The sequence below is a fragment of the Nomascus leucogenys genome, chromosome 3 (genome assembly GCF_006542625.1).
Source record: "Nomascus leucogenys isolate Asia chromosome 3, Asia_NLE_v1, whole genome shotgun sequence".
NCBI classification, from domain to species: domain Eukaryota; kingdom Metazoa; phylum Chordata; class Mammalia; order Primates; family Hylobatidae; genus Nomascus; species Nomascus leucogenys.
Window position 1 is genome coordinate 117,512,580 of NC_044383.1, and position 26,945 is coordinate 117,539,524.

Here is a 26,945-nt window from a genome sequence, read left to right on the forward strand (position 1 = left end):
GTGCCAGGGAGGAAGTGATATACAAACAAGATGCTTGGTGTGGATTGACAGAGGATCTCATATTACCAAGGGAGTCAGAGCTCACCTAGTTACCTAGTTTATAGTGCTGATGGGAGAGGGAAGAAGGAATCAGGTGGAAAGGGTGATTCACTCTTAACGACCTGGCTCAGAGCCCCTCCCCGGCTTCTCTCCTGACTTCGAGGTCAGATAGTAGTTGTTGGCATTTGCCATGTGAATTACATCAGGCTTCAGTTTGATGTCTCATATCTGACTGTTTAAGCAAAAATATAATTCACACTTTCTAAGCATTTTAAATGTTCGGCTAAAGTTAGCTGTGAAATGCAGCCTTTTCAGGATTTGATTGATAGCTGATAAACTGGCAAGCACATGACTTGTTAATCTCAGACTTTCTATCTAGGGCTGTTGTAGTCAGACGTTGTTTAGAGTACTGGCCAGCTGGAGTGTGTCCTGAGGGAGGCCAGGATGGTGACGAGCCTGGAAACCACATCACAAGAGGAAAGCTGAAGGACTCAGGCAGCTTAGCTGGGAGGAGAGAAGGCAGAAGGATTCGTGGTCTTAGAACATTTAGAGGGCTCTTTAATGTGGAAGCAAAAGAAGAGTTGTTTTGTATGGCTCTAGGGGAACAGAATTAAGACAGTGAGTGTTAGTTTAACACATTTTCTTTTAGTGGTCTTAGAAGCCAGTGGTAAAGATGCATTAAACCCAGTAGTATTCTAATTATGTTTGCAGTAAATCTTGTTTTAAACAATGAAAATACTGAAATGGGGTCATAAAATAGAGAAGTTATCATAGTCAAATTTTGTATTAGTAATTCATAATAAATTGCCTGAGAGAAGATTTTTTAAGGCAGAATTTTCAAACTATTTTAAGTCACCGAAAAATTTAAATGGAAGACCAAAAATTTTTTAAAATTTTATTTTATTTTAAGTTCTGGGATACCTGTGCAGGGTGTGCAGGTTTGTTAGGTAAATGTGTGCCATGGTGGTTTGCTCCACCCATCAACCCATCACCCAGGTATTAAGCCTTGCATGCATTAGTTATTTATCCGGATATTCTCTCACCCCTCATCCCCCCAACAGGACCCAGTGCATGCTGTTCCCCTCCCTGTGTCCATGTGCTGTCATTGTTCAGCCCCTACTTGTAAGTGAGAACATGTGGTGTTTTTTTTTTTTTTTTCTGTTCTTCTGTTAGTTTGCTGAGGATAGTGGCTTCCATATCCATCCATGTCCCTGCAAAGGACATGATCTTGTTCCTTTTTAAGGCTGCATAGTATTCCATAGTGTATATGTACCACATTTTCTTTATCTAGTCTATCATGGATGGGCATTTGGGTTGATTCCATGTATTTGCTATTGTGAATAATGCTGCAGTAAACATACGTGTGTGTGTATCTTTATAATAGAATGAGTTATATTTTTTTGGGCATATACCCAGTAATGGGATTGCTTGGGTTAAATGGTATTTCTGGTTCTGGGTCTTTGAGGAATCTCCACACTGTCTTCCACAGTGGTTGAACTAATTTACATTCCCACGAACAGTGTAAAAGTGTTCCTGTTTCTCCAAGCCTCACCAGCATCTGTTATTTCTTGACATTTTAATAATCGCCATTCTAACTGGTATTAGATGGTATCTCATTGTGGTTTTGATTTGCGTTTCTCTAATGATCAGTGATGCTGAGCTGTTTTTCATATGTTTGTTGGCTGCACAAATGTCTTCTTTTGAGAAGTGTCTGTTCATGTCTTTTGCCCACTTTTTAATGGGGTTCTTTGTTTTTTCTTGTAAATTTGTTTAAGTTCTTTGTAGATTCTGGATATTAGCCCTTGGTCAGATGGATAGATTGCAAAGTTTCCTCCCATTCTTTAGGTTGTCTATTCACTATGATAATAGTTTCTTTTGCTGTGAAGAAGCTTTTTAGTTTAATTAGATCCCACTTGTTAATTTTTGCTTAGAACACCAAAATTTTCATGAAAAAATGTTTACCTTTTTATTTTCCTTAATTTATAGTTACTATTAAATGAATATTTTAATGGCCCAGCGCAGTGGCTCATGACTGTAATCCCAGCACTTTGGGAGGCCGAGGCGGGTGGATCACCTGAGGTCGGGAGTTCGAGACCAGCCTGACCAACATGGAGAAACCCCTTCTCTACTAAAAATACAAAGTTAGCTGGGCGTGGTGGCACATGCCTGTAATCACAGCTACTCAGCAGGCTGAGGCAGGAGAATCGCTTGAACCTAGGAGGTGGAAGTTGCAGTGAGCTGAGATTGCGCCATTGCACAACAAGAGCGAATGCAGCCTGGGCAACAAGAGTGAAACTATGTCTCAAAAAAAAAAAAATATATTTTAAATTAATGGCTTTAAGACCAATAAATATGCTTTAAGATAGAAGTATAACATACAAGTTTGGGCTCAAATACATTGTTGTAACACTTATGTACCATATAAAATACCAATTATTGAACTAATGGTGGTAACAGCTGGCGGTTGGTACCAATGAATCCTAGAGATAATAAACTAAGGTGTAATGTCTATTGTATTATTGTCTTTATAAATAAAATTTTTATGAAACTATTTTGTCCACATTTAGGTTTATTTTAAATTAATTTTCTCTAAAATTAGTTTGGTAAATTTAACATAAAAATTCATTGAGATGCTGTTATATACCCAGTACTGTCTGTACTTAACCTACTCAACCTCCAATGTAAAATCAGATTTACAGATTTTACAGAGCCTAAAAATATGTAGTAAAACTGTTAAATTTGAATATTAAAAGACATAAATTGTTTTATGGAGAATCAAGTTCATGAAATATGGATTTTTTCTAAAAAACTTCAAGCTGATAGCTGTTCCTTTGTACCCTTTGCCTCTGTTGTTCATGTCTTAGTGCGCTGTAAATAAAACATTGTGGGGGGAAATAAAGAAGTAGTTTGTATCATTTAAAATCTAACCAAGAAAATAGAAACTACACCAGTTGTTTTAACAGAGAGAATTTAACGTAGGGAATTAGTTAAGTTTTGGAGGAATAAAGGGTGGAAAGGCAATACTGAGGGAAAAGATAGTAACTTTTAGGCTGGGTTACTTGTGGGAAGGACCCCCACATAGCCGAGACTCAGACCTTTGAGGAGAGGTTACTGTCTCCAAGGAGGTGCCCCAGGAACACAATAGGGACCGTCAAAGCTGGGCTTCTCGCTTTTGAGGAGGGGACATTGGCCAACTTTGCTATTGTCTCTAAGGGAATGCAGTGAGGCTGACACCAAGAGTGAGGGAAAAGATGAAAACTAGAGCCATCTGCTATTGGAACCAGTTGTTGGGGCAACACTGATGAGAATAATGAACAAATAGCCAAGGGGAAGATCCTGTTCCCTTTGCGCAGCTGTCCATTTTCTCTCTGCCTCCCCCTCTTGGCAGAACTTAGCAGATCCAGCGGGCAAAGGAGGAATAAGTGAGCTGAGTCCCAGCTCTGTTATCATAAACCTGAGTAAGGAAGGGTGGGCTTGGAGCTGAGGGGCAGTGGTTTAATAACTGGCACATCGTTGTTGGCTACATTTTAGCAATATCTTTTTTCCCCATTGTTCCAAGGTAAGCATTTTGTTTATGCCAATGTTCTTATTTCTTTTGGGACAAAAAAACAATAACCATATTTTAAAATGATGTATTTTTCACAATAAAATTCCATAATTTTTTAGAAAGTATGCAAAGATATGACCACTTCAAAAGAAATAATTTAAAATATATATATATTGCAATAATTCAAGTTAGTTGTTAATAAGACCTTTCCAAGGAAAACTCTCACCTAGATCAATTCAACAAACTTAAAAAGAACGAATCATTTGAAAACTAATCTTTCAATAGTTTTGAACATTCTTTAAAAATAATTTCTTCTAAGTTTGTTAACCACGTGTTCTGCAATGTTATAGTATTTTTATATTTTGCTAAGCCAGTTCTCTCAATCCATATTAATGATGTCCACTGTCAATCTATGATATAGGGAGATAGCAAATTAGATTGGAGTTAAACCTGCAGCCAGGTAGTGATTAGCATTTGAGAATAATAAGCTGTGTTCTCACGGCTTCAGGTTTAAAGGGGACCAAAGGCTCAGACGTCAGAAGGCCAAAGCAGTGGCTGGAATGTTCTGAAATCTGAGGAATTCTTAGAAGGATCTGGGAACTAGTCAGCAGAAACAGAAAAGGGCAGTAGAGCCAAGGCAGTGAGAGGATAGATGCCCGGAAGTGGCATACATCAAGGCAAATCTGTTCTAGTTTTTATTAGAAGGGAAAATGTAATGGGTCACCTATGCAAACAACATGAAAGGCGTAGAGATCAGCCTTGAGGCCAACTTACGGACACCACCTCTCCATCTCTTCTTTCAGCTTCTGTTCTCAGCCTGTTAGGTTCCCTTGCTAGTAGGGCTCTGGCCTCCAGAAGCTTCTGTGTCCTCACTCTCTCCGGCTTCACTCAGTGACGGGGATATGACTTCCAGCATTTCTGGAGAACATTCTTACTGCTTGACATTCAATGAGAATGAGTTTCCCTCTCCTCATTCCCATATATGAAATTTGAGGAAAGGTACAGGTTGTAAACTGCACAACCTGTGAGGCAGTATACGCATTGAAGACGTTGTAATTTGTGTGTTATGGTGTAAAGTGCCTTTCTATACAAACGAAAGCAGCATGTTTTGAAAATTTCCCAGAAGATGGAAATGAAGTGTCTTAAGGAAGGGTCACTTCTTAAAAGATCCATGCAGAGCATCATATGAACCTGTGGTAGCTCTGGATCAACAGCCCTACTGGAGCCAGAGAGAATGTGAGAGGAGCAGTTACCAAGGGGACAGGTGCAGTGGATACTTTCATAAGAGAAGGGTGGAGGGTAGGTGAGGAAGGGATTTGGGGCAGACCATTGTAAAGTGGATGTGGCCTAGAGCCCTGGAGTGGGGCGGCAATGGAGTAGCCACTCTGATCCTAAGCTACTGTAGTGTGTGCTTTGGGCTCTTGCCAATGAGAACCACAATGCATCCCCTTTCACTCTGAATTTTGGGAAGCTCGGAACTCAAAACTTGGCTATGGGGATTTGCACCTCCATAATCTGTTTTTCCCCCCATTCTTTACTTGCTATTATAATTTATGTTTCCTTTGGGTCCTGATTTTTACTGAGAGTGTATCTTTTGCTCTATTTTTTATGCCATTAATTATATCCAATCTTTTGGGGATTTAACCAAAAAGGAATGACTGGATGGAAAGCAGCCCTGTGACTGAAAGTATGTATTGTTTGTACAAGGAAGGTGAGAGCAAAGCTGAGACTGGATGATTGCGACGTTTACCACATGTGCTTAACACATGTTCTCAGGTAGATAGTACTTGGAAAGTTGCATATAAGCTGAACTTGATTCAGTTTGGTGCATCTAGAAACCTAAAACTGTATGTATCACACTGTTTCTGCTGTGGTCTGTTTATATGTCTGCTGGAAGCCTTTTGCAAGCATAACTAGGAGTAGCTCTTCTCTTTACCTATCATGGAATATCATTTAGTAGCAAAAGAATGTAAATGTTAGCTATATAGAACAGTGCATAAAATTATTGTTTACAGTCATTTCAACATTGTTTCAAGAAACATATTGTATAAAGTGGGTAGGTTTCCCATATTATGTTTGCTTACAGAGATGTTTATCAGGAAGATCATAAATAAATAGCCTTGTAACCTTCTAACTTGAAAGAGGGTCACAGTGTCTCTTTCATTTAAATCAAAACAGTGATAATAGTAGCTATGTTAGGCCATTTTTTTGTTGCCATTAAGGAACACCTGAGACTGGGTAATTTATAAAGAAAAGAGGTTTCATTGGCTCACAGTTCTTCATGTTGAACAGGAAGCATGGTGCTAGCATCTGCTTCTAGTGAGGGCCTCAGGAAGCTTGTACTCATGGCGGAAGGTGAAGTGGGAGCAGGCACATCGTATGGCAAGAGCAGGAGCAAGAGAGAGACGGGGGAGAAGTGCCACATTCTTAAACAACTAGATCTCACATGAACTTAGGGTGAGAACTCACTCATGAGGACAGCACCAGGCCATTTATGAGAGATCTGCCCCATAACCCAAATACCTCCCACCAGGCCCCACCTTCAACACTGGGGATTATATTCCAATATGAGATTTTGAGGGGACAAACATCTAAACCATATTAATAGCTCATTTTATTGATTGCTATACTATAGGCCAAGCATGATGCTAAGTGCTCTGTATTATTTTCTTTCTTTTTTTTTTCTTGCTCTGTTGCCCAGGATGGAGTGCAGTGGCACAATTTTGGCTCACTGCAACCTCTGCCTCCCGAGTTGAAGCGATTCTCATGCCTCAGCCTCCCCAGTGACTGGGATTACAGGCATGTGCCACCACACCCAGCTAATTTTTGTATTTTTAGTAGAGATGGGGTTTCGCCATGTTGGCCAGCCTGATCTCAAACTCCTGACCTCAAGTGATCCGCCTGCCTTGGCTTCCCCAAAGTGCTGGGATTGCAGGTGGCTTTGTATTATTTTCTTAACTTAATTTTCACAGCAGCCCTGTGATATAGAACTACTGTTTTCCCTGGCTTACAAATAAAGTGGGCCATAGAGGGGCTGAGCAACTTTCACAGGGATACCGAGCAGGGACTTAGGGAGCTAGGATTCCAGCCCAGGTAATCCTGACCCTGTAACTCAAGAGAAAGCACTATAAATAGTTTCTGGTTAGCAGTCTCATTTTAGAACAAAAAAAATTGCAGAAGCTATCATAGAAATAAAGTTCCATATGTCAGATATGGAACAGCATTATGGTATAATGGCAAAAGTGTGAGGTTTTGGAGCCACAGAGGTCTACATTTCACCTTGTCAATTTTTAGTTTTGTGAACTTGGGCAAGTCTCATGGCTTCTCTGACTCGTTTGTAAAGGAGTGATAATAGACAAGCTTTTTGACTTCAATGTGTGGGGGGAAAACCCAGGCACATAATAGATGCATACTGTGACGAAGTTTCATTATTCCTAAAAGGATCCATAAATATAATTGTCACAACTAAGTAAATAAATAATACGTGTTGGAAAATACAAGTGTGCAGAGTTTGGGGGCTTAATGAGCAGTACACTAGGTCTTGGAAGCAGCTGGTGGTGAAAGAACACAGCCCCTCACCTCCAGAGATCCCGGGAAGAGACCCTCAGCAGCTGCAGTGGGGCCAACTCTGGCTTACTCTTCAGGAAGGAACAGTGGGACATAGTAGAGGACAAGACTGGGATTGTCTCTGACCTCCTCCTTCTAATCATCGCGTTGGTTCCCTGCTTTCCCCACAGAAATTAATCTTGCCTTTAGGGTGGCCTGTGGGGAAACCCAGCATGCTAGTGACTGTTCTTAGTCCACCCCGGTACACATGCACTTGTTCCCCACAGAGAACTGAAATTCCTTTGCCTGGGAGCAGTTCGTGCACATGTGGAGATCAAGAGCTTGAGAAGCAAATGTCAACTGATGGGTCAAATTAATTTATATTTACATGTCATCAGTATACTATTACTCAGCAAGTTTAAATGCTAGTTTCATTTCCTACAGTAAGAATTTACATATTCAAAGAACCTTAATGAAAAGTCGACATCACCAAAGAGAGCTTTAAGACAACTTAGTTTTTGTCTGAATACCTTTTGGAGCCTCTTGCAAATTGATAATCGTAGGCCACTGAGAAAAGAAATATCCTAAATTACTTTCTTCAGTCATTCCTCGTGAAGCTAAACCAATACATTTATGAGATCACCAAGCTTCAGAGTTTTTGTTTTTTTTGTTTTTATTTTTGTTTTTGTTTTTAACAGTGTGCTCTGTCTCTCTGTTCATTTTTATGGTATTTCTAGAAAGGTTGGCCAAAGATGACCCTTTCTCTTGATTTTTTTTTAATGATTAATCAACTTATCTTCAAGTTCTCTTTAGCGTCACACTCTCTCTATTTGACCCATTATTATTACTTTTATAATTCCTGATAAACTTGGTTGACAGATTGATTAGTATTCACAAGCAAGATGTACTGACCAAATATTTCTGTGTACCTGGAGTTTCATGTTCAGACTTCAAAGAAAAACAGTGGCAGTTAAACCTATTTTATATGTTTGCTAGCTGAATAATTAGATAGAAAAATTCACAGGGTAAACCATATTCTACTCGCTCATCCAAAAAGCATTTGATTTAGGATTAGTCAGCTGAGTCAAAGATTGCAGAGCTAATTTTGAATAATTTTTAAAAATATTATGAAAAAATATTTTAATATAATATTTTCGCCCTGTGGTGTTTAAAGTATTTGTGATGCTCTTGGTCACTTTGTAGTTTTGCTTACATTTTAGGTCCTCTCACTAAGCATAATGACTGAATATTGGCATCAAAGATAAAATGAAACAGCATCACTAGTTAATGACATATCTTATGTTTTCCCATAAAATAATAGGAATGTTCTGATACCGAAGCTTACATTTTATAACATGAGCAGTTTTCTGAAAGTCAAATTTTCTTTAACGTTATACTTCACAGGTTGAACTAAGCAACCTTGAAGACAAACCTTAATAATTTGTGTATGTCTCAGAATCTGGAAGTACAATTTGATCACAGTAGGTGCTTGAGAAATAGTTGATATGGAGACTCCTCAGTGTGTCCCCCTGGAGCCTTCAGAGATCTCTCCCTTGCATACGTTTCCAGCCTCATCATTCTCCTCCCGCCCACCTCATCAGTTACTTAACCAGAGCAAGTTCTGCTGCTATAAAGCAAGCCAAGCTGGTCTTAACTCTCTCTCTTGTGGCATTTCTTCCCTGGCCCACCTGAGAAATACTTACTCATTCTGTCTGATCCAGCTCAAACATCACCTCCTGCATGATACTTTTTGAATTATTTTCCCCTAGACGGAATTCACCACTGTCTACTTTGTATACCCTTCTATATCGCACATCTTTCCTTCAGAGCGTTCATGATCTCTTATTTATTTAATGTGTTTCTACCTGTACTGAATTGCAGGTTTCCTAAGGCAGGGCCCATGTCAGATTCATTTCTGTATTTATAGCACGATGCTTATCACAAAAGAGGATGCTCAATGAATACTTGGGGAAAGATGAAATCATGGGAAGGAAGAAAGGGAAGAAGGGAGAAAGGGAGGGAGGACTTGTATTGCATTAGAAGGAAGGGAGGGAGGGAGGAAGTAATTATATTGCATTAATCAATACCATTATTTAGTATTGGACATTTTAAGCTGAGAATGAAATCTTCTAAATTTCCTGTTTTCTAATTAACCAATCATTAAACTATGTGCTGTTTCTCACATAATATTTCTCTCCTGTATACCTTCATTTTCCCAGGATGAGAGCACTGTGAAGTATATCTGCCTGGGTTTGGGTGTCTTGGATGAACTAAGCTTCCTAATTCCTAGTAAGGGAATTATCAGTTTCCATCACTACAGCTATGTGATCATAGGCAATTTATACAAGTCTCATTGTTCTACCTGTAAATGGGAAGAATGACACTTAATTTACCTCTTAAGGTTTCTGTGATAACCAGATGAAATAGTGTTTCTGAAAACACTTTGGAAAGCATGAAGTGTTACCTGAACAAGTGGAAAAAAGCGTTCCTGTTACTGCTGTTAGTGAGCTGGCATCGTGGGAATTTTCTCAGCCTACAAAGCCTTCTGATTTTGGTGTGTCCTTACTGCTTATAAAAGGAGTAAAGTGATATTTGTAACTTATAATTTATTTTACTAGATTACATTAATGGCAACATTTATTCGGCCGACTTACATTGGTGAACATTGCCTTCAGAACAGGAAAGTGACCTTATTTCTGCTCATATCAATTCCTAGCCTAGGATAATCAGCCTATAAAAAAAGTCTATTCTCATGAGCAGGTGTGTTGGCCAAGTAGGTAAAAATTAATTCCAGTTAGTCATGCTTTTAAGTTTTATGTCATGCTCTCTTAAAATACATGATAAGAAATTACATGAATGTAATAATATTTAGATTCTAAGGAGTCCTTCATTTTCTGATTTCCTTGTTTTCCTACCAGGCTAAAGCATGATTATTTGAAAATTTATGCTTGTGACATGTTCGAAACTGTATTTATTTCCTCGTTTTCATAAAAATAATTTTTCAGTGATAGCCATACTTCTGTTGACACTCCTGTGGACCAGGAATTGTGTTTGGAATGCATACTACTTTTTTTTGGAAACAGAGTCTCACTCACTCTTTCGCCCAGGCTGGAGTGTAGTGGCCTGATCTCAGCTCACTGCAGCCTTCGCCTCCTGGGTTCAAGTGAGTCTCCTGCTTCAGCCTCCCTAGTAGCTGGGATTACAGACATGAGCCACCGCGCCTGGCTGATTTTTGTATTTTTAGTGGAGACAAGGTTTCACCATGTTGGCCAGGCTGGTCTTGAACTCCTGACTTCAGGTGATCCACCAAGTGCTGGGATTACAGGTGTGAGCCACTGCGCCCAGTCTGGAATGCATACTACTTTTATCACTACTCAGAATTGCACCTCTCAATCAGTTTTGCACAAAATGACTTGGAGTGGTCTTGAGCAACCAGTCAGGGATCTTGAGGCATCCCCACGTTCTAACCTGAACAAATATAAGAACCAGAATTCAGGGAGGAAACCACCATGGTTACCATATAGTAGAGAACAATTTATGATATGGAATAGCAAAACCAGTCAGCAAAACAAACTGCCATGAGCACAGTGCTCCTCTGAAAGAGATTTAAACAACAGAGAGGGTGATGACATGTCAATCAGAATATTGGGTACCAACTTAGTTTGTACTCTCTGAGCAGATTGGAGCAGATGATACCTGTCTGATACACTGAAGGGGAGAATTAAAACAATTTATTTGAGTCATATTTATGCTCAGAAACCACCCTAGTCTATTTCAGTGGAAATTATTTTTCCTATTTTGGTATGAAGCACACAGAAAAATATGATTCAGAAGGAAAGCAACTGAGAATCTGAGGCCTGCAGCTGTGAGAGATTACAGATATTACAGTTGAGATGTGTCTAAAACAGAGGGGCTGAGAAAGCCATCATCATTACCAGCCACATGCTAATTGCAGAGTGACAGGGCACTAGTCCATCAGGTTCACAGGTTGACCCCAATAGAGGCTGAACTTGTCCCTCATCATGGGGAAGAAATTGTTCCCAATAATGGTTTTTCATTGAGGTATAATTTACATACAGTAATATTCACTGTATATAAGTCTGTCAGTTGTAATCAGCACTGAGTCATAGCACCACAATCAAGATTGTGAACAGTTTCATTGGTTCCCGAAATTCTCTCATGCACCTTTATAGTCAACCCGACCTGTTACAGCTACACCTGGAAACCACTGGTTTGTTTGGAGTCTAGTTTTGCCTTTTCCAGAATGTCATATAAATGAAATCATGTAGTATGTAACCCTTTGAATCTAGTTTATTTCACACAACATATTTTAGTTTCATCTGTATTGTTGCCTGTATCAGTATTTCATTACTTTGTACTGAGTACTAATCCATTGCATGGATTTACCACAGCTTATTGATTCATTCCCCAGTTGAAGAGTATTTGAGTTGTTTCTCATCTGGGATAATTATGAATAAAGCTACTACAAACATTCATGTATAGGTGTTTATGTGAGTATATGCTTTCATTTTATTTGATTTCAAGTCTAGCTAGAAGTAGATTAATGGGTTGCATTGTAAGAATATGGTCAACTTTTTATAAGAAATTTCTAAACTGTTTGTACCAAGTGGCTATTACCATTTTTGCATTCCCACCAGCAATAGGAGTTCCAGTTGCTTCACATCCTCACCAACACTTAGTATTGTCTATCTTTTTAATTGACAGTCATTCTGTTGGGTGAGTAGTAGTATCTCATTGTGACTTTAATTTGTATTTCCCTGATGACTAAAAATGTTGAGTGTCTTTTTACATGTTTATTGACCATCTGTATATCTTATTTTGTGAAAAAAACTTTTCAGTTATTCTGGCCATTTTTGTATTTGGTTGCTTTTCTTCCTATTAAGTAGTAAGAGTTCTTTTTGTTTTCTGGCTACAAGTTCTTTAATAGATAAATTTTGCAAATATGTTCTCCCAGTCTGTGGGTTGCCTTTTGTGTTCTAACAGGGTCCTGAAAAGAGCAAATGTTTTACATTTTGATGAAGTTCAATTTACCTCTTTTTTTAAAGTTTGTGCTTTTGTTGTCCTATTTAATAAATCTTTGCCAAATCTATGGTCACTAAGAAGTTCTTCTGTGTTTTCTTCTAGAAAGTTTATACTTACAAAGCTCTCATATTAGGTCTGTGATTCATTTTAATTTTTATACTGGTGTGAGATAAGGGTTGAGGTTCTTTATTTTGCATATGGATATATAATTATTCTAGTACCATTCCTTGAAAAGATTATTCTTTTTTAATTGCCTTAGCTCCTTTGTTGAAAATTAATTGGCCATACGTGTGTGAGTCTAGTTGTGGATTTTTTGTTTTGTTTTATTATCTATATGTCTATACTTATGCCAATACCACATTGTCTCTATTTCTGTAGCTTCAAAGTAAGTCTTGAAATCAGGAAGTATAAGTCTTCTAATCATGTTCTTCTTGTTAACTGTTTTGGCTTTTCAAGTTCCTTTACATTTTCATAAAATTTTATTTTTTTAAAGAGATGGAGTCTTGCTCTGTTGCCCAGGCTGGAGTGCAGTGGTGCCATCATAGTTCACTGCAGCCTTGATTTTTTTTTTAATGAATACTATTCATTATTTACAAAATACATGGTGATCATAAGAGAACGTTTTACAAGTTACAAATGGGAAAAGTACAGGGAAAAGTAGAGACACATGAGTCAAATGACAGGGTAACCATTCGTAGGGAGTCTGTTTAGAATAAAAAAGTTATCTTTTAAAGTCAGACAAGGCCATGAATAGGTACATTGCGGTGTAAAAAATGCCAGTTACTTTGAAATATACCTCTACCAAAAAGTAGAAAAGCATTGGTAGTGTGTCTGATGTGTCCTAAATTAAATTACATTTAGTTCCAGTGTTCCACAGTGCAACCATTGCTTTTAGGCAGGGATCTGTGAGAGACTTGATTCCTGTCACTGAAAGAGCAAAGCCCCAGGACTGGTGAACTTCCCTGCCTTCCATAAGGCTTTGTTCAGTGACTCTGGAATGTGGTATCAAAAATCCTATTCATTTCTGCCACAGGTTCCCTCAGAACAGACACTATAGCTCATCACTGGCGTTCAGATTCCGCACAAAGAATTTATTCAACATTTCACCATCTTTTAGCTCAGAAATATTTTGGCTAACTTCAGAAATGTTTTGGCTCAAGCGATCCTCCTGCCTCAGCCTTCCAAGTAACTGGGACTACAGGCGCATGCCACCATGCCTGGCTGATTTTTTAATTTTTTGTAGAGATGGGGTCTTTGCTATGTTGCCCAGGCCGATCTGGAACTCTTGGCCTCAAGTGATCCTCCCACCTTGGCCTTCCAAAATTCTGGGATTACAGGTGTGAGCCACTGCACCCAGCCTCATGTAAATTTAAAGTCAACTTATCAATTTTTAAAAAGCCTTGTTGGGTTTAATAGATACTGATTTGGATCTATAGAGCAACTGGGGGAGAACTGACATCTTAACAATATTGAATGTTTTGATCCATGACTATAGTTTATTTCTCTGTTTAGGTCTTAATTTCTCTCAGGAAGTTTTATAGTTGTCAGTATACAGGTGTTGCATACATTTTATTGAATTATTCTAAGTATTTAATCTTTTATGCTATTAAAATCACTTTTTAAATTTCAGTTTTCAGTTATTTGTGGCTAGTGTAGGAAATACGGTTTTAAAAATACACAGGCTGTATCCTGTGGCCTTGCTAAACACATTTTTGTAGAATCCTTAGATTTCCAGGTAGATGAAGATGTCATTTGCAAATAAAGACAATTTTACTACTTCCTTTTTGATCAAGAGGTTTTTATTCTTTTCCTTGCCTAATTCTACTGTCTAGGACTTTCAGTACAATGCTGAGTAGTAGTGGTGAGAACAGACATTTTTATCTTGTTCCTGATTTTAGGGGGAAATCATTCAGACTTTTACCAGTAAGTTTGAAGTTAGCTGACCAGTAAGTATGCAGTTAGCTGTAGGTTTTCATAGGTGCCCTTTTGGCCTAAGGATATTTCTTTCTGTTTCTAGTTTGCTAAGAGTGTTTATCATGAGTATGAATTTTGTTAAATTCCTTTTCTGAATGTATTTAAATGATCATATTTGCTCATTTAGTTTTTGATAGAGAAATTATATAGACCAGTTTTCAAATGTTAATTTATTCTTGCATTTCTAGAATAAACCTCTCTTAGTTTGTGTCTTATCCTTTTTATATATTGCTATATTGATTTGGTAAAACTTTCTTAAGGATTTTTGTGTCTCTGTGAAGAATATTGGTCTATAATTTTATCTTTTCACTCTGTCTGGTTTAGGTAATTGGGAAGTGTTCCCTATTCTATTTTCTGGAAGAGTATGAATTGGTAAAATTTCTTCCTAAATGTTTGGTAGAATTTACTAATAATGAAGCCATCCGGGCTACTTTGTTGAAAGATTTTTAACTATACTTTCAATTTTTAAATTAAGTATAGAGCTATTCAAGTTACCTATTTCTTCTTGAATGCAATTGGATAATTTGTGTCTTTTTTAAGGAATTTGCCCATTTCATCTAGTTTGTTGCATCTCTTCACATAAAATTGTTTATATTTCCTGATTATCCTCTTAATGTTTGTATAATCGATAGTGATGTTTCTGCCCCCACTCCTGATATTGGCAATATACATCTTGTATTTTTGGTTTCTGATCAGTCTGGATACAGCTATATCAATTTTATAGATTTTTTTTCAAGGGATTACCCTTTGGTTTCGCTGATGTTCTCTACTGTTTATCTGTTTTCTATTTCATTCTCCTACTATTTTTATTGTTTCCTTCTTTCTGCTTAATTTGGGGTTAATTTGATCCTCTCTTCCTATGTTCTCAATGTGGTAGCTTTGATAACTGACTTGAGACCTTTTCTTACTTTCTAATATAAGCACTTAGTGGTATAAAATACAGCTTTAGCTGCATTCCACAAATTTGGTATGTTTTGTTTTAATTTACGTTCAGTTAAAGGTATTTTCTAATTCCCCTTTTGATTTCATCTTTGATTCATGGATTATTTAGAAACATTGTTTAAATATAAATAACTAAAGGATTCTCAGGGTATCTTTCTGTTACTGATTTCTTATTTGAATCCATTGTGGATCAAAAACATGCATTGGATGAGTTCAGTATTTTTAACTATTGAGACTTGTTTTATGGCTCAGAATGTGGTCTCTTGGCAAAGGTTTTCTATACACTAAAAAGAAAGTGTATTCTGTTGTTGGCTGGAGGGTTCTGTAATTTTCAGTTAGGTGGATTTGGTTAGTACTGTAGTTCATGTCTTCTGTATTTTCACAGAATTTCTATTTTATGAGCTCTTGAGAATGGTCTTGAAATCTCAAACTGTAATTGTCTATCATCTATTAACCTTTTAGTTCTATCAGTTTTTGCTTCAGGTGCTTTGATGCTCTTGTTAAGAGGCATATATGCATTTAGGATTTTTACGCCCTCTTGAAGAATTGATTCCCTCATTATTATATAATATCTCTTCCAGGTAATACTTTTTCTGAAATCTGCTTTGCCTGATATTGATTCTTTAGCTTTCTTTCCATTGCATTAGTGTGTCATATCTTTTTCCTTATTATTACCTTTAACCTTCCTGTCTCTTCATATTTGAAGTGGATTTGTTTTTGGTAGACATCATAGTTGATTCTGATTTTTTAATCCAAATCAACATCTCTGACTGTTCACTGGAGTGTCTAGACCATCTTATGTTTTATACGATTATCAATATGGGTGAGTTTAAATTTCCCACCTTGCTAGTTGTTTTCTGCTTGTCTCATCTGCTCTTTGCTTCTTTTTCTCCTCTTTTACTGCCTTATTTTGTATTAAGGAGTTTTATTACTTCATTTTCTCTCCATTATTGGCTTATTTGCTGTGCCTCTTTTTATTCTTATATTAGTGGTTACTGTAGGGTTTTAAAATATACATCTACCTTCAAATAATATTATGCCACTTCATGTTTAACAGAAGAACCTTACAGTTATTTGCATTTTCCCTCTCCCAATCTTTGTGTGCTATTGTTGCCATAACTTTTATTTCTACATATTTTATAATACCCACTTAAAGCAGTTCTTTCTCTTTTAAAGAAATTAAGAATGAGAAAAGTCTTTTATTTTTACTTACATATGTACAGTTTTTGGTTCTCTTTTTGTTTCTGAGTAGATCTAAATTTATCTGTAGTATCATTTTCCTTCTGCCTCAAGTTTTTTCTTTGACATTTCTTCTAGTGCTGGTCAGCTGACGATGAATTCATTTAGCATTTGCATGTCTGAAAAAGTCATCCTTCACCCTCATTTTTGAAAGATAATATTTTTGGGTAAAGAATTCTATGTTGCCTTTTCTTTTTCTTTTTTTTGAGACGGAGTCTCGCACTGTCGCCCAGGCTGGAGTGCAGTGGTGCAATCTCAGCTCACCTTTTCTTTTTCTTTTAGTACTTTAAAATGTTGCACTGTTGTCTTTTCTTCTGCATTGTTTCTAATGAGTAAATCTGCTGTCATTCTTGTCTTTCTTTCTCTGTATATAATGCGTCTTTTTTCTTTGGCTGTTTTAAGATTTTCTTTTAATACTGGTTTTCAGAAATTTGATCATGATATTCCTTGGTGCGATTTTCTTCACATTTCTTGTACTTCACATTTCTTCTCAAGAATCACTTTTCTTGGGATTCTTTGAGCTTCTCAATTTGAGGGTATGTAGTTTTTGTGGAATTTAAAACATTTTTGGCCATTATTTCTGCATTCGTTTTCTGCACTCCCCCTCTCTTTCCTTATCTTCCTTCCCTAATTAAATTGGTGCCATGGTTTAGTATTCCTATTTAACTCTTGTTGTAATATGTACCTCACTTTCCTACTGCATCTACCATGGTTCATATCCTCATTGTTTCTCTTTTTGTCTGTTGCAAAACCTCCCTGTATTGTTTTTAGAGATGTGGTCTCACTATGTTGCCCAGACTGGACTTGAGCTCATGGGCTCAAGCAATCCTCCTGCCTCAGCCTCCTGAGTAGCTGGGACTACAGGTGCATGCCACTGCACCCAGCTCTCTGCCTGTATATTTGCCCCTTTTCAGTCCACAGCATGGTACATAGGTCCCTTTATCCCCACCTGTTTTCTAGCTTTCTTTCCCCTTAAGCCATCCTCACCTCACCCATGACTCTCTGAACTCTTTATCCTGGCAATATGGAATACTTCCAGTACACCAATGCATCATGCTTTCTCATGCTTCTGTGCACATGCACGTGCCTTTCTTATGTCTGGAAACCTCCCTGCCCCTCCATCATCCCTGTCTCCATGCCTGGAAACTCTTATTCATTGAGCTGAAATACCTCTCCTTTAAAACTTACCTTTTTATCCCATCCCAACTTCACTAGACCTTGAATGTATTCTGTTATAGCACTTAATCTATTGTTTTGCAATCATCATTGCAATTAACTAGGTCATCCTCCTAGACTGACTTGTGTGTGGTCAGAGACTGTATCTTATTCATTTTTACATACTTAGTAGTGGTGCATAATAGGTGCTTACTAAAGTGTTGATTGAATAAACAAATAATTGGCATTTAGCAGGTATTGGGCATGTTATTTTTAAAATAAGTTGAACTCAGATTTAATCATAACCTACATTTTAGCATGCTATGTTTCAGGCACCATTTTAGGCACTTCTCATACATTATCTTTAATCCTTATAACATCAATGTAATGTATGTATTGTCATCCCCATGATACCCCAACTTTGGTTTAGAGAGGTCGCAGACAAGGTTGTGCAGATAGAAAATGCCAAAATTTGACTTCAAACTTGAATGTATATTTTGCTTTTCTCTCCTTGCACACATATTAGGAGTTCGGTCATATCACCATCAGTATTTTCTAAGATTTCTAGTAAGAAATGACAGCTATCTGCAGAAATTGTATAGACAGCAGTGAGAATCATTATATAGAGTCAGAGAACTGATGTCACAGACCGACAGAGAAAAGTCTCTATGGGGCTGTTCTGGGATATCAGGAAAGGGGAAGCAGGAGGGTTCTTAGGTGGGCTGTGTGGCCTACAAACATCCATTGCATGTCTGCTGCCATCTTTGATGTGACCGTATGAGGAGCCAAGTCATAGGGCTCATCCTGAACCATGTGGTTTGGGGATTCCTACAAGGATGTGTGGATCAGGGGGCTGGCTTCAGACAGCATCTTGGGGAACAGCGGAAAGAAATGAAGCTTCCAAATGTGCCAGCACTTGCTGTGTTTACAAAAGGCCTGAAGGGTTCATAATGCTTTGTCATTATGACACTTTGGCTGAGGCTGGAATCACCACCCCTGCCCACTCAGACTGTAGGCCAAATGCCTGTTGAGACTCTGTCTCCCCCTCGTTTCTTCTCTCAAGGCTCCTCTTGATTTTCAGTTTAGCTGCATTCCACCCCTACCATCCCCAGTGTAAAAATGATGAGGGTGGAGTTGGGTGGAGGGACATACAGTGTAGCGGTCTCCAAAACCCCTGTGGGGATGTCCTTTTGTACATACAGCAACATCATTTTCCTATTTATTCTGTGCTACTGAATCTAGAATAAACCTTACAAAGGCGTGGTTTCTTCCCTTTTGAAATTTACATTATAGAAAATGTTTTAAAAGACGGTTTTAGTGTTTTAATTATAAAATTTTCTGGTGTGTATGTGTTGGGGGTGAGTTTTGGTTTTTGGCAAGAGGAGGGGAGCTGTATTTGCAGGAACTCCGTTTCCTGGGGTACTGCAGCTAATACTTTTGGCAGATAAGGGTCCCAGGACAGTGTCAGTTTAAATGTGCACTTGAGGATGATTCCTGACCTGTCCTTCCTCACAGATCAGTTGCAGGTAGTGTGCAAGGCAGCCGAGTATGCCATCCTAACTTTTTGAATAGCCTACAGATCTATATTTAGTGCTTCTTTTTAGTTAGATGGACAAAAGAAAAGGTAAGCTCAGTTAAAAAAAAAAAATCCACTTCTAAGGAGGACACCCTTATGCATCGGGAACAGGAAGTTCCAGTGAAGGGGAGGATGCTTAGGAAGCTTTTGTTCAGATACCAAATGAGGTTTTTGATATTTAGAATGTAAGCAAGTGAGAACTTTTAATGTTTTCATGTTTAGTGTTTGAATGCGATTATTTTAACATGGTTGCACTCTATCTTAAATTGTATTGTAATGAAGATTTTTCTTTTCCAAAAATTTTTTCCAAAAAATTAGCCTGATTTGTTATTTTCAGGACAAATAGGCACCTAGATATTGGCAATGGGCAGGGTGTGGTGATGGTTTCTGGAGCCCTTCATGTGACATCAGTTAAGGTGTTGTTGGGTCAACTCACGCTTAAGACCAGCTGAAGCACATTAATGTTGACCTTCAGTTTTCCCAGTAGGTGTAAAATATTTTTGCTACCACAAAGGAGTCATTTATTTTCTTTTCAATAACCACAGATATAAATTTTATCCCTGTACTGATTTGGTGTCAGAGATCTTGGGTTAATATAAACAAAACAGAATCATAGGTACAAACCCTGGATGAATGATGCCACAACTCCTACAGAGAGTGGAATTGCTTACCTGAAGTTGATTGAAAAGTTTCTTAAGTCTGTATTTTTAGGGCCAGTGCTGTGTTTGATGTGCTTAAAAGATTTTTCATGACTTTTCTTTTGTATTTTTACTATTCTAAGAAATTGATCAAGGATATTCTGGGGGATTTCTAAAATAACAATGTCAAAGACAAAGGCTTATCTGTCATTTTATTAGGTAGAATATTAATTAACCCTGTAGTCCAGAAAAGAATATTCCTATCAAGTGTGTGTTGCTTACATTGGCAATATTTTTTATATGTACTTCTGTTGGAATATCAAAAGATAGTTTGTGTATGTTGCACCAGCATGTTGAACTGCCATTGTTGAAGGACCTACAGTTAAAATGAGTGCAGCCATTTGTCTGAGAGCTCACTGAGAGACAGATGCTTGTCAGGTAGTTGGCAGAAGAAAAATACAGCATAATTCTAATCTTAAGATCCCTCTTTTTAATTAAGTTGAATTAAGTCTGCTAGGAGTGGGAACACAAATGAGATCTCATAGGGAGGAAAATGTCTATTTTTTGAATTGCTGCATTATTGCAGGGCTCGGTGATAAGCCTTCCTGTAGACTTATCCCTGGGCTAATGGTCATAGTCTGAGGATACTTTGTGGAAATCATAAAGGGAGGCCAGAGTCCAGGACAGATCTAGAAGATTGGCTTCTAAATTTATTGTTTTGATTGGTTGGTTAGTTATTATAAGTAGCTAATATTTGTCCCATGGTCAGATATTTTGTCTTACTGACCAGGTTCATCAAGCGAAGTGGAGGTAGATTTTTCACATGGATATTTAAATGATTCCAGAATTCTCTGCTCTTGTTTTAAATTTAGTATTAAATTTAAATTTCTGGTCATTGGTGTACTTATAGGAAGATAGAAACATTTTTAAAATGTTGCTATTGGTTTCAAGGACTTCAGTCATCAATTCACTTGACTAACAAATATGTATTGAGCTCTTATTGTGATGAATAATTGGTGTCCTATGTTAGCAGAGGGAGAGAGAACTGAGAAGCCGAGGATATAATTTCTGTACTTAGGACTGTCTTTAGCAGAGCAGATACTGAATCATTAATGTTGAATAAGTACATTAATAAATGATTCTCATAATTTGTAAAGAAATTAAGAAAAAAACCCAGTGGGATGTTGCTTTGTTCACTGCTTTATATCCTTATAGATCCTCAGTACACAATTGTTGAATGAATGACCAAATGGCCATGTACTATGCATGCAGTGAGAGTTATTAGAATCCAGTGGAGGCTCATCAGTTCCAGCTAGGATAGGGTATTAGTCCATTCTTGCACTGCTATAAAGAAATACGTGAAACTGGATAATTTGTAAAGAAAAGAGGTTTAGTTGGCTCATGGTTCCACAGGCTGTACAGGAAGCATGGCTGGGGAGGCCTCAGGAAACTTACAATCATGGCAGAAGGTGAAGGGGAAGCAGGCATATCTTACATGGCCAGAGCAGGAGGAAGGGAGAAAAGGGGGGAGGTGCTACACACTTTTAAACAACCAGATCTCATGAGAACTCACTCACTATCATGAGAACAGCAAGTGGGAAACACACCTCCATGATCCAGTTACCTCCCACCAGGTCCTTCCTCTGGCATTGGGGATTACAGTTCCGCAGGAGATGTGGGTGGGGACACAAAGCCACATTATATTAGCTAATCAGAAAAGGTTTCATGGAGTAGATGGGATTCTAATTGCTGAAAGAGAGGGAGGGTCATCTAGAAATTGGGAGTGGTGTGGAAGCCTCTGAGGAGATGTTGGAAGCTGACAGTGGAGGTGTGCAGTGGTGGGCAGTCAGCCTGGAAAGGCAAATTTTGGAAAACCTTGGCAGACAGATGTTTCCCTGTAGAGTGAAGAGTGACAGATGTTTTAGAAATAATAACTAAAGGTTTTATACCAGGCGCATTGAAGACGGGAGAAATCATGAAGCACAATTGACAAAGCTTGGTAATTAAGGGGGTTAATGAGGGAAAGGAAGGCATCAAAGATGGCTACAATCTTGTTTTGAGCTTGACTGCCTTGAATAATAGTAACAGCATAAACAAAAATAGGACATCAGCAGGGAAAATTCACTTTTTTTCTCTTCTTTTTTGAGACAGAGTCTCACTCTGTCGCCAGGCTGGAGTGCAGTCGCATGATCTCGGCTCACTGCAACCTCCGCCTCCTAGGTTCAAGTGATTCTCCTGCCTCAGCCTCCTGAGTAGCTGGGGCTACAGGTGCATGCCACCACGCCCAGCTAATTTTTATATTTTTAGTAGAGACGGGGTTTCACCATGTTGGCCAGGATGGTCTCAATCTCTTGACCTGGTGATCCACCTGCCTCAGCCTCACAAAGTGTTGGGATTACAGGCGTGAGCCACCGCGCCTGGCCAAAATTAGCTTTTTGTAGGAAGATTCTTGTGTTTAAGATAATAGGGACACTTCACTGTGGACTAGTAGAAATCACAGAAGCATGGAACATTAGACCCAAAAGGGATTTGGAGGTTTAGCCATTCATTAGACTCAAATTCAACCCTGTCATCTTGCTGATGAGAAAGCTGACTAGATTCAGGAACAGCCCCCAGGGTGCAATGTCTGGCCTTGATACAGAGCACAAGTAGGATGGCAGATATAGACAGTCATTTACAGTGTTTTGGAGGGTACTTAAAAAGTATTCCTTTGTTTGCAGTTGGATTTTTTCTTTTTAAATGGGAAGAGTCATTATACAAACAGTTCCAGGTAATGCATTTGGAGATGTTGTCTATAGAATATAAACACCGTGTTGTAAGGTTGAGATAAAATCCCTGAATATTAGGCAATATATTCATTCATTCTTACTGATAAACAAAAAGTCTTAACTTGCCACCCAAGATGACATTACCAATGAATTTCTTTACTTTAATATTAAATACATTACCAATGAATTTCTTTAATATCATTATTTAGTAAGTTCTGTTTAGTTATTACTGAGTTGACATTTACTCAATTCTAAACATATTTTGCACTGCAAATGTTCTATCTTGGACATCTCATCGTGGGTCTGGGGTGCCATATTGCCCATATTTGAGGAGAAGGCAGTTGCTAAGGGTTCCCACTATTAGTGTTTCTAGATGGGTCTTATCCCACCCTCTCTTCTGCTTAGGATGTTGCTAGGAATGATGGGGATGGTTATAAGCGCAATTGGTCTTGATGGGTGTTACATACAAATAGGGGGCTCTGAAGCAAGGTTGGGGGCCAGTTCTCACCCTTGGCATACCTGCTTCTGTTCTTCAATCCCTATTATATGTGAGTACAGGAAACAGTGTCCATCTTCCAGCTCACACCCTTTGTATCTGCCTGTCCCAGACCCAGAGATGCAAGTGCAACACTCATTGGCTTTGCCTTCTAGAACTCATGGGTAATCTTCCAAAACTGAGCTGATCTTAATGTGCGAGCATCCTGTGACTTCTTTGCTTCCAACCTTGTTCTTTCCTGGGTCCCCAGCTCGATGGGAGTAGATTGAGCACTGAATGGTCACTCTCTTCTTTGTCTCCCTTAACTGGGAAAGAAGCCTCTTAGTTCCTTTTCCCAGTTAAGGGAGACAAGAAAGAGAGTGACTGGGAAATGTGTAGCATGAGAATAGTTGGGAACCAGCTCTTTTAGAGTAAAATGAAAGATGGAATAATTAGACCTGGATCATCACTCTCAGGGAAGTAAAATGACCATAAAATATTTACATCTAGTAATTTACCATCATAATCCTAATTTTTCTTTGAAGAATTTCCTATTTCTTAAATTGCAGTGATGGCACTGGGATTAAAAAAATATTAGTCTTACAAGCTTACTTTAAACCAATTCCTAGTGGTAGTAACTGCCTTTATCTTTATGGCAGCGCCGAGCATTTATTAACAACCAACCTATAGGCCAAGCATTTTTAAATTAGTGATCTTAAGTAATGAGATGCTAGGGAAATCTTGATGACCTGATATTTGATATTCAAGAATGAGAAGCAGACATAGGCCTACTTAGTGAATTCACATGTCTGAGACTCCACGTGGTGGGGACATGGACGTTAGTAGTAGTAATTAGCCTTGGATGAGAGAAGAACAGAAATTCACATATAAATGGGAAACATCCGGCATTGGTAGGTAGAGCTTGTCTAGATTGGGACTAATGAACTGCTTTTCAATCTGAAGCCTTCAGGAATAGACAGGCTCAGGCTTCCGCAAATACCAAATGAAAAGCCAACCCACTGTTCTTGAATTTATAGATCCAATTTACAGTTGGTCTTTTTAACTAATGGAACTAGCCGGCCCCTGCATGCCAAGTTTCTATGGCAATGTGATCTCAGTGACCTCTCTTCTCTATTGTGGAATGTAGGTGAAAAGAACGGAGGGGAGCCCGATGACGCTGAACTAGTAAGGCTCAGTAAGAGGCTGGTGGAGAACGCGGTGCTCAAGGCTGTCCAGCAGTATCTGGAGGAAACACAGAATAAAAACAAGCCGGGGGAGGGGAGCTCTGTGAAAACCGAAGCAGCTGATCAGAATGGCAATGACAATGAGAACAACAGGAAATGAGGCCGGAACGCAGGCCCCCATGTCTCTGTGCAAAGCCTCCCTGCTCCTCTCTGCTGAGGCTAGGGACTGACTTGCAGCGTGCTGTTTAAGTTTCTCTGGTTCAATCTGTGAAGATTGCCTAATACTTTTTCATGAACGATGTGTTCGCATTTCTGAAACACAACAGAAGAAAAACGGAGTGCTGGGACTGGCAGAGGAAATTAGTTGATGAAAGAAGAATGGCCCAAGTTTCATTCGCCCTCAGCCATGCACAAGGGAAAGGGAACTTTGGGTTATGCCTCCTGGACACAAATTAAAGGCCGAGAAAGAGGCCTTGCCATCAGTGGAATACTGCCATTTATATTGCTTAGCAGGGCATTTGACTACTTTATCTGAGGCCAGAACTCTCACACACAGCTATCAAGTGCTAAGTTTAAAATAATCACTGTTGAAATTGTCATCTGTACAATTAGTCCATAATGTTTCACGTTTGTCCTAAGTGTGCTGTTGCTATGCAGTGATCTTTATTTATAGTAAATTATGTTTCATGTAAATGATATATTTTTGGTGAAATGCAACCTTTTCTATAAAATGTGGGCAACATTTTAAAGTTTTTTTAAAATCCTATTTTGATAAGTCAGTATGCCATATTTAATGAAATGTATTATATAATTTTTTTTCTTAGGCAAGAAACCTATTGGAATTCGTGACTTAATTAATGAAGCTTTGCATCGAGAAACGATGGGTCTGAAGTCCAAAGTGAAACAGATAAAGGAACTTTTATTAAAGCCTGAGACTCAGGCCAAAATTAGGAGGGAGCTTTTTGAAGAAAGACTTATTAACAACAGTAATTCAGCAAATGACGTTGATTTCAGCACAACTTTGACATAAGCTCTGCGTTGCGATTGTGACAACATAGCTTATGAAATCTTTTCAGCTTGTTAAGTAGCTCTTTGGTAAACACCAAAGAAGTTTCTGATAGTGTCTGCACAACAGCAAACCAACATTTGGTGAGGAATTAGCAATTTCTTGCCAAAGAAAACTGATTGTGCCCAATTATTTTTTGAGCTACACTTGTGTTTTAGAATGTCTGTTTCTGTAATATTGAGAGTTATTTTATAGAAATGATTTCTTAATTAGCTGTTGTGAGATATTCCTCCGGTCCTTGCAGAAAAAAACATACAGACTGTGAACAAATCTTTCACAAATAGAATAAAACAGAGCCAACAACAGTATTTTAAGGGTCACTTGCCGCCTGTTGACATGATTGTTGCTAAATAAAAAGAAGCATTGTCCAGGTGTGTCTACATCTAGTGTTACTTTTAATGAGAATTTGAATGTTTATTGAACAATAGTACTTGAATGAACATTTATAAATGTAATTATTGCGATCACTGGTTAAGAATGTTTTATATATCCTTATAATATTTTTCACTGATCAAAATGTGGTTCTGCTTTTTCATTTCTTAAGGAATACATGTTTGGGATTTTTATTTTTTACATGTCCGAAGATAAGCTCCAGGTCTTATCGTATCCCTTGTCATCTGAACTTGTTTGCACTGCGTCTGTTTGAAAGAGCATTCTTGAAAAACTTCCCCTGGTATGATGATTGTTGGTAACAACTTTTTCTATAGTCATTGCAAAATTGCTGCTACCAGTAGATCATGATGGAGGGGAAATCACTGGAGATCAAATATGTAAAATCATTTCAAATATAAAATCCAGTTTACTCATGGATTTTAGCTATTTTTTCACTGGGTAAATTATACTACATTTATTTACAAATGAGTTTATGCATTTTCATGGCTCTTAATAAACACATTGTTTTCCCTTGTTGCTTTTCCTCATTTCTTTTTTTCACTCTTGAGAGTAGTTGGATCTATGTTGGCGTAACGAAGTCATAAATCGGAGCTCCGATAGTTTCAGTGTTGCTTCACATTTATGATCCCGTCCTTCATGCTAAGAGAGCACAGTTGTCAAAACACCTTCAACTTTACCCTTTAAAATCATATCAAATCAGTCAGCTTCACAGAGAATTAACAACAGAACCTTAAATTCAAAGAAAATCTAAATAGCATCTTATAAACAGCTAAGAATGGGTCACTGGTGTGACATCCTAGTAAAGATGAAAAGTGGAGGTCCATCCAGGTGCAGAATCCTGGGAGCTGTTTGCCATGAAACCCCTTTCAGTGGTAGAGGGCTTGACTGTGAATGGCTTCTTTAAGTAAATCCTTAAGGTAGAAAGCAAAGATAGTTTTGGCCTTGTGTTGTTTTTCAAACAAGGAAACAGACTCCAAATGGTGGCATGCCTTATCCAGGGCCCCACTGCTGTCAGGGAACTGGACTTGAACTGTCACCCAGGGCTCTATGTCAATGCCCTGGTGTTATCCTGACCACCCCATAATCTAAGTGAACAGTATTTCTGGAGAGAAGGCACTTCTCAGCATGTATCTACAGATATCCTCTGGGAGCGATTCCCAATCCATCTAGATAATTTGAAAGGCTAAAATAGTATATACTTCTTGCAATCTGGGGTTACATGTCTTACCGTTATTTTAGTTTAAAATCATGATTTTTGTTAAATACTAAGTCCCAGGTTGTGTGCCAGGTGATTTAGGCTCATGATTAAATTTCTTCCCTTCAGTGACCCTATTAGGAAGTAATTAGTACTTTTACAAAT

The 26,945-nt window shown here is 38.2% G+C and overlaps 1 protein-coding gene across 3 annotated transcripts in view; it reads left to right on the forward strand.

Moving 5' to 3' along the window:
* AKAP7 (A-kinase anchoring protein 7) overlaps positions 1-26,101 on the forward strand; it is a 156,033-nt gene extending 129,932 nt beyond the window's left edge. For 2 of the 3 annotated variants that reach the window (XM_003255709.3, XM_003255708.2), the window contains one exon: positions 24,090-26,101. In XM_003255709.3, the coding sequence (XP_003255757.3) occupies positions 24,090-24,286 (197 nt within the window). In that variant the 3' untranslated portion in view covers positions 24,287-26,101. The remainder of the gene's footprint in view (positions 1-24,089) is intronic. The other variant, XM_030809685.1, reaches the window with a different exon arrangement.
* Positions 26,102-26,945: the final 844 nt, after the last annotated feature.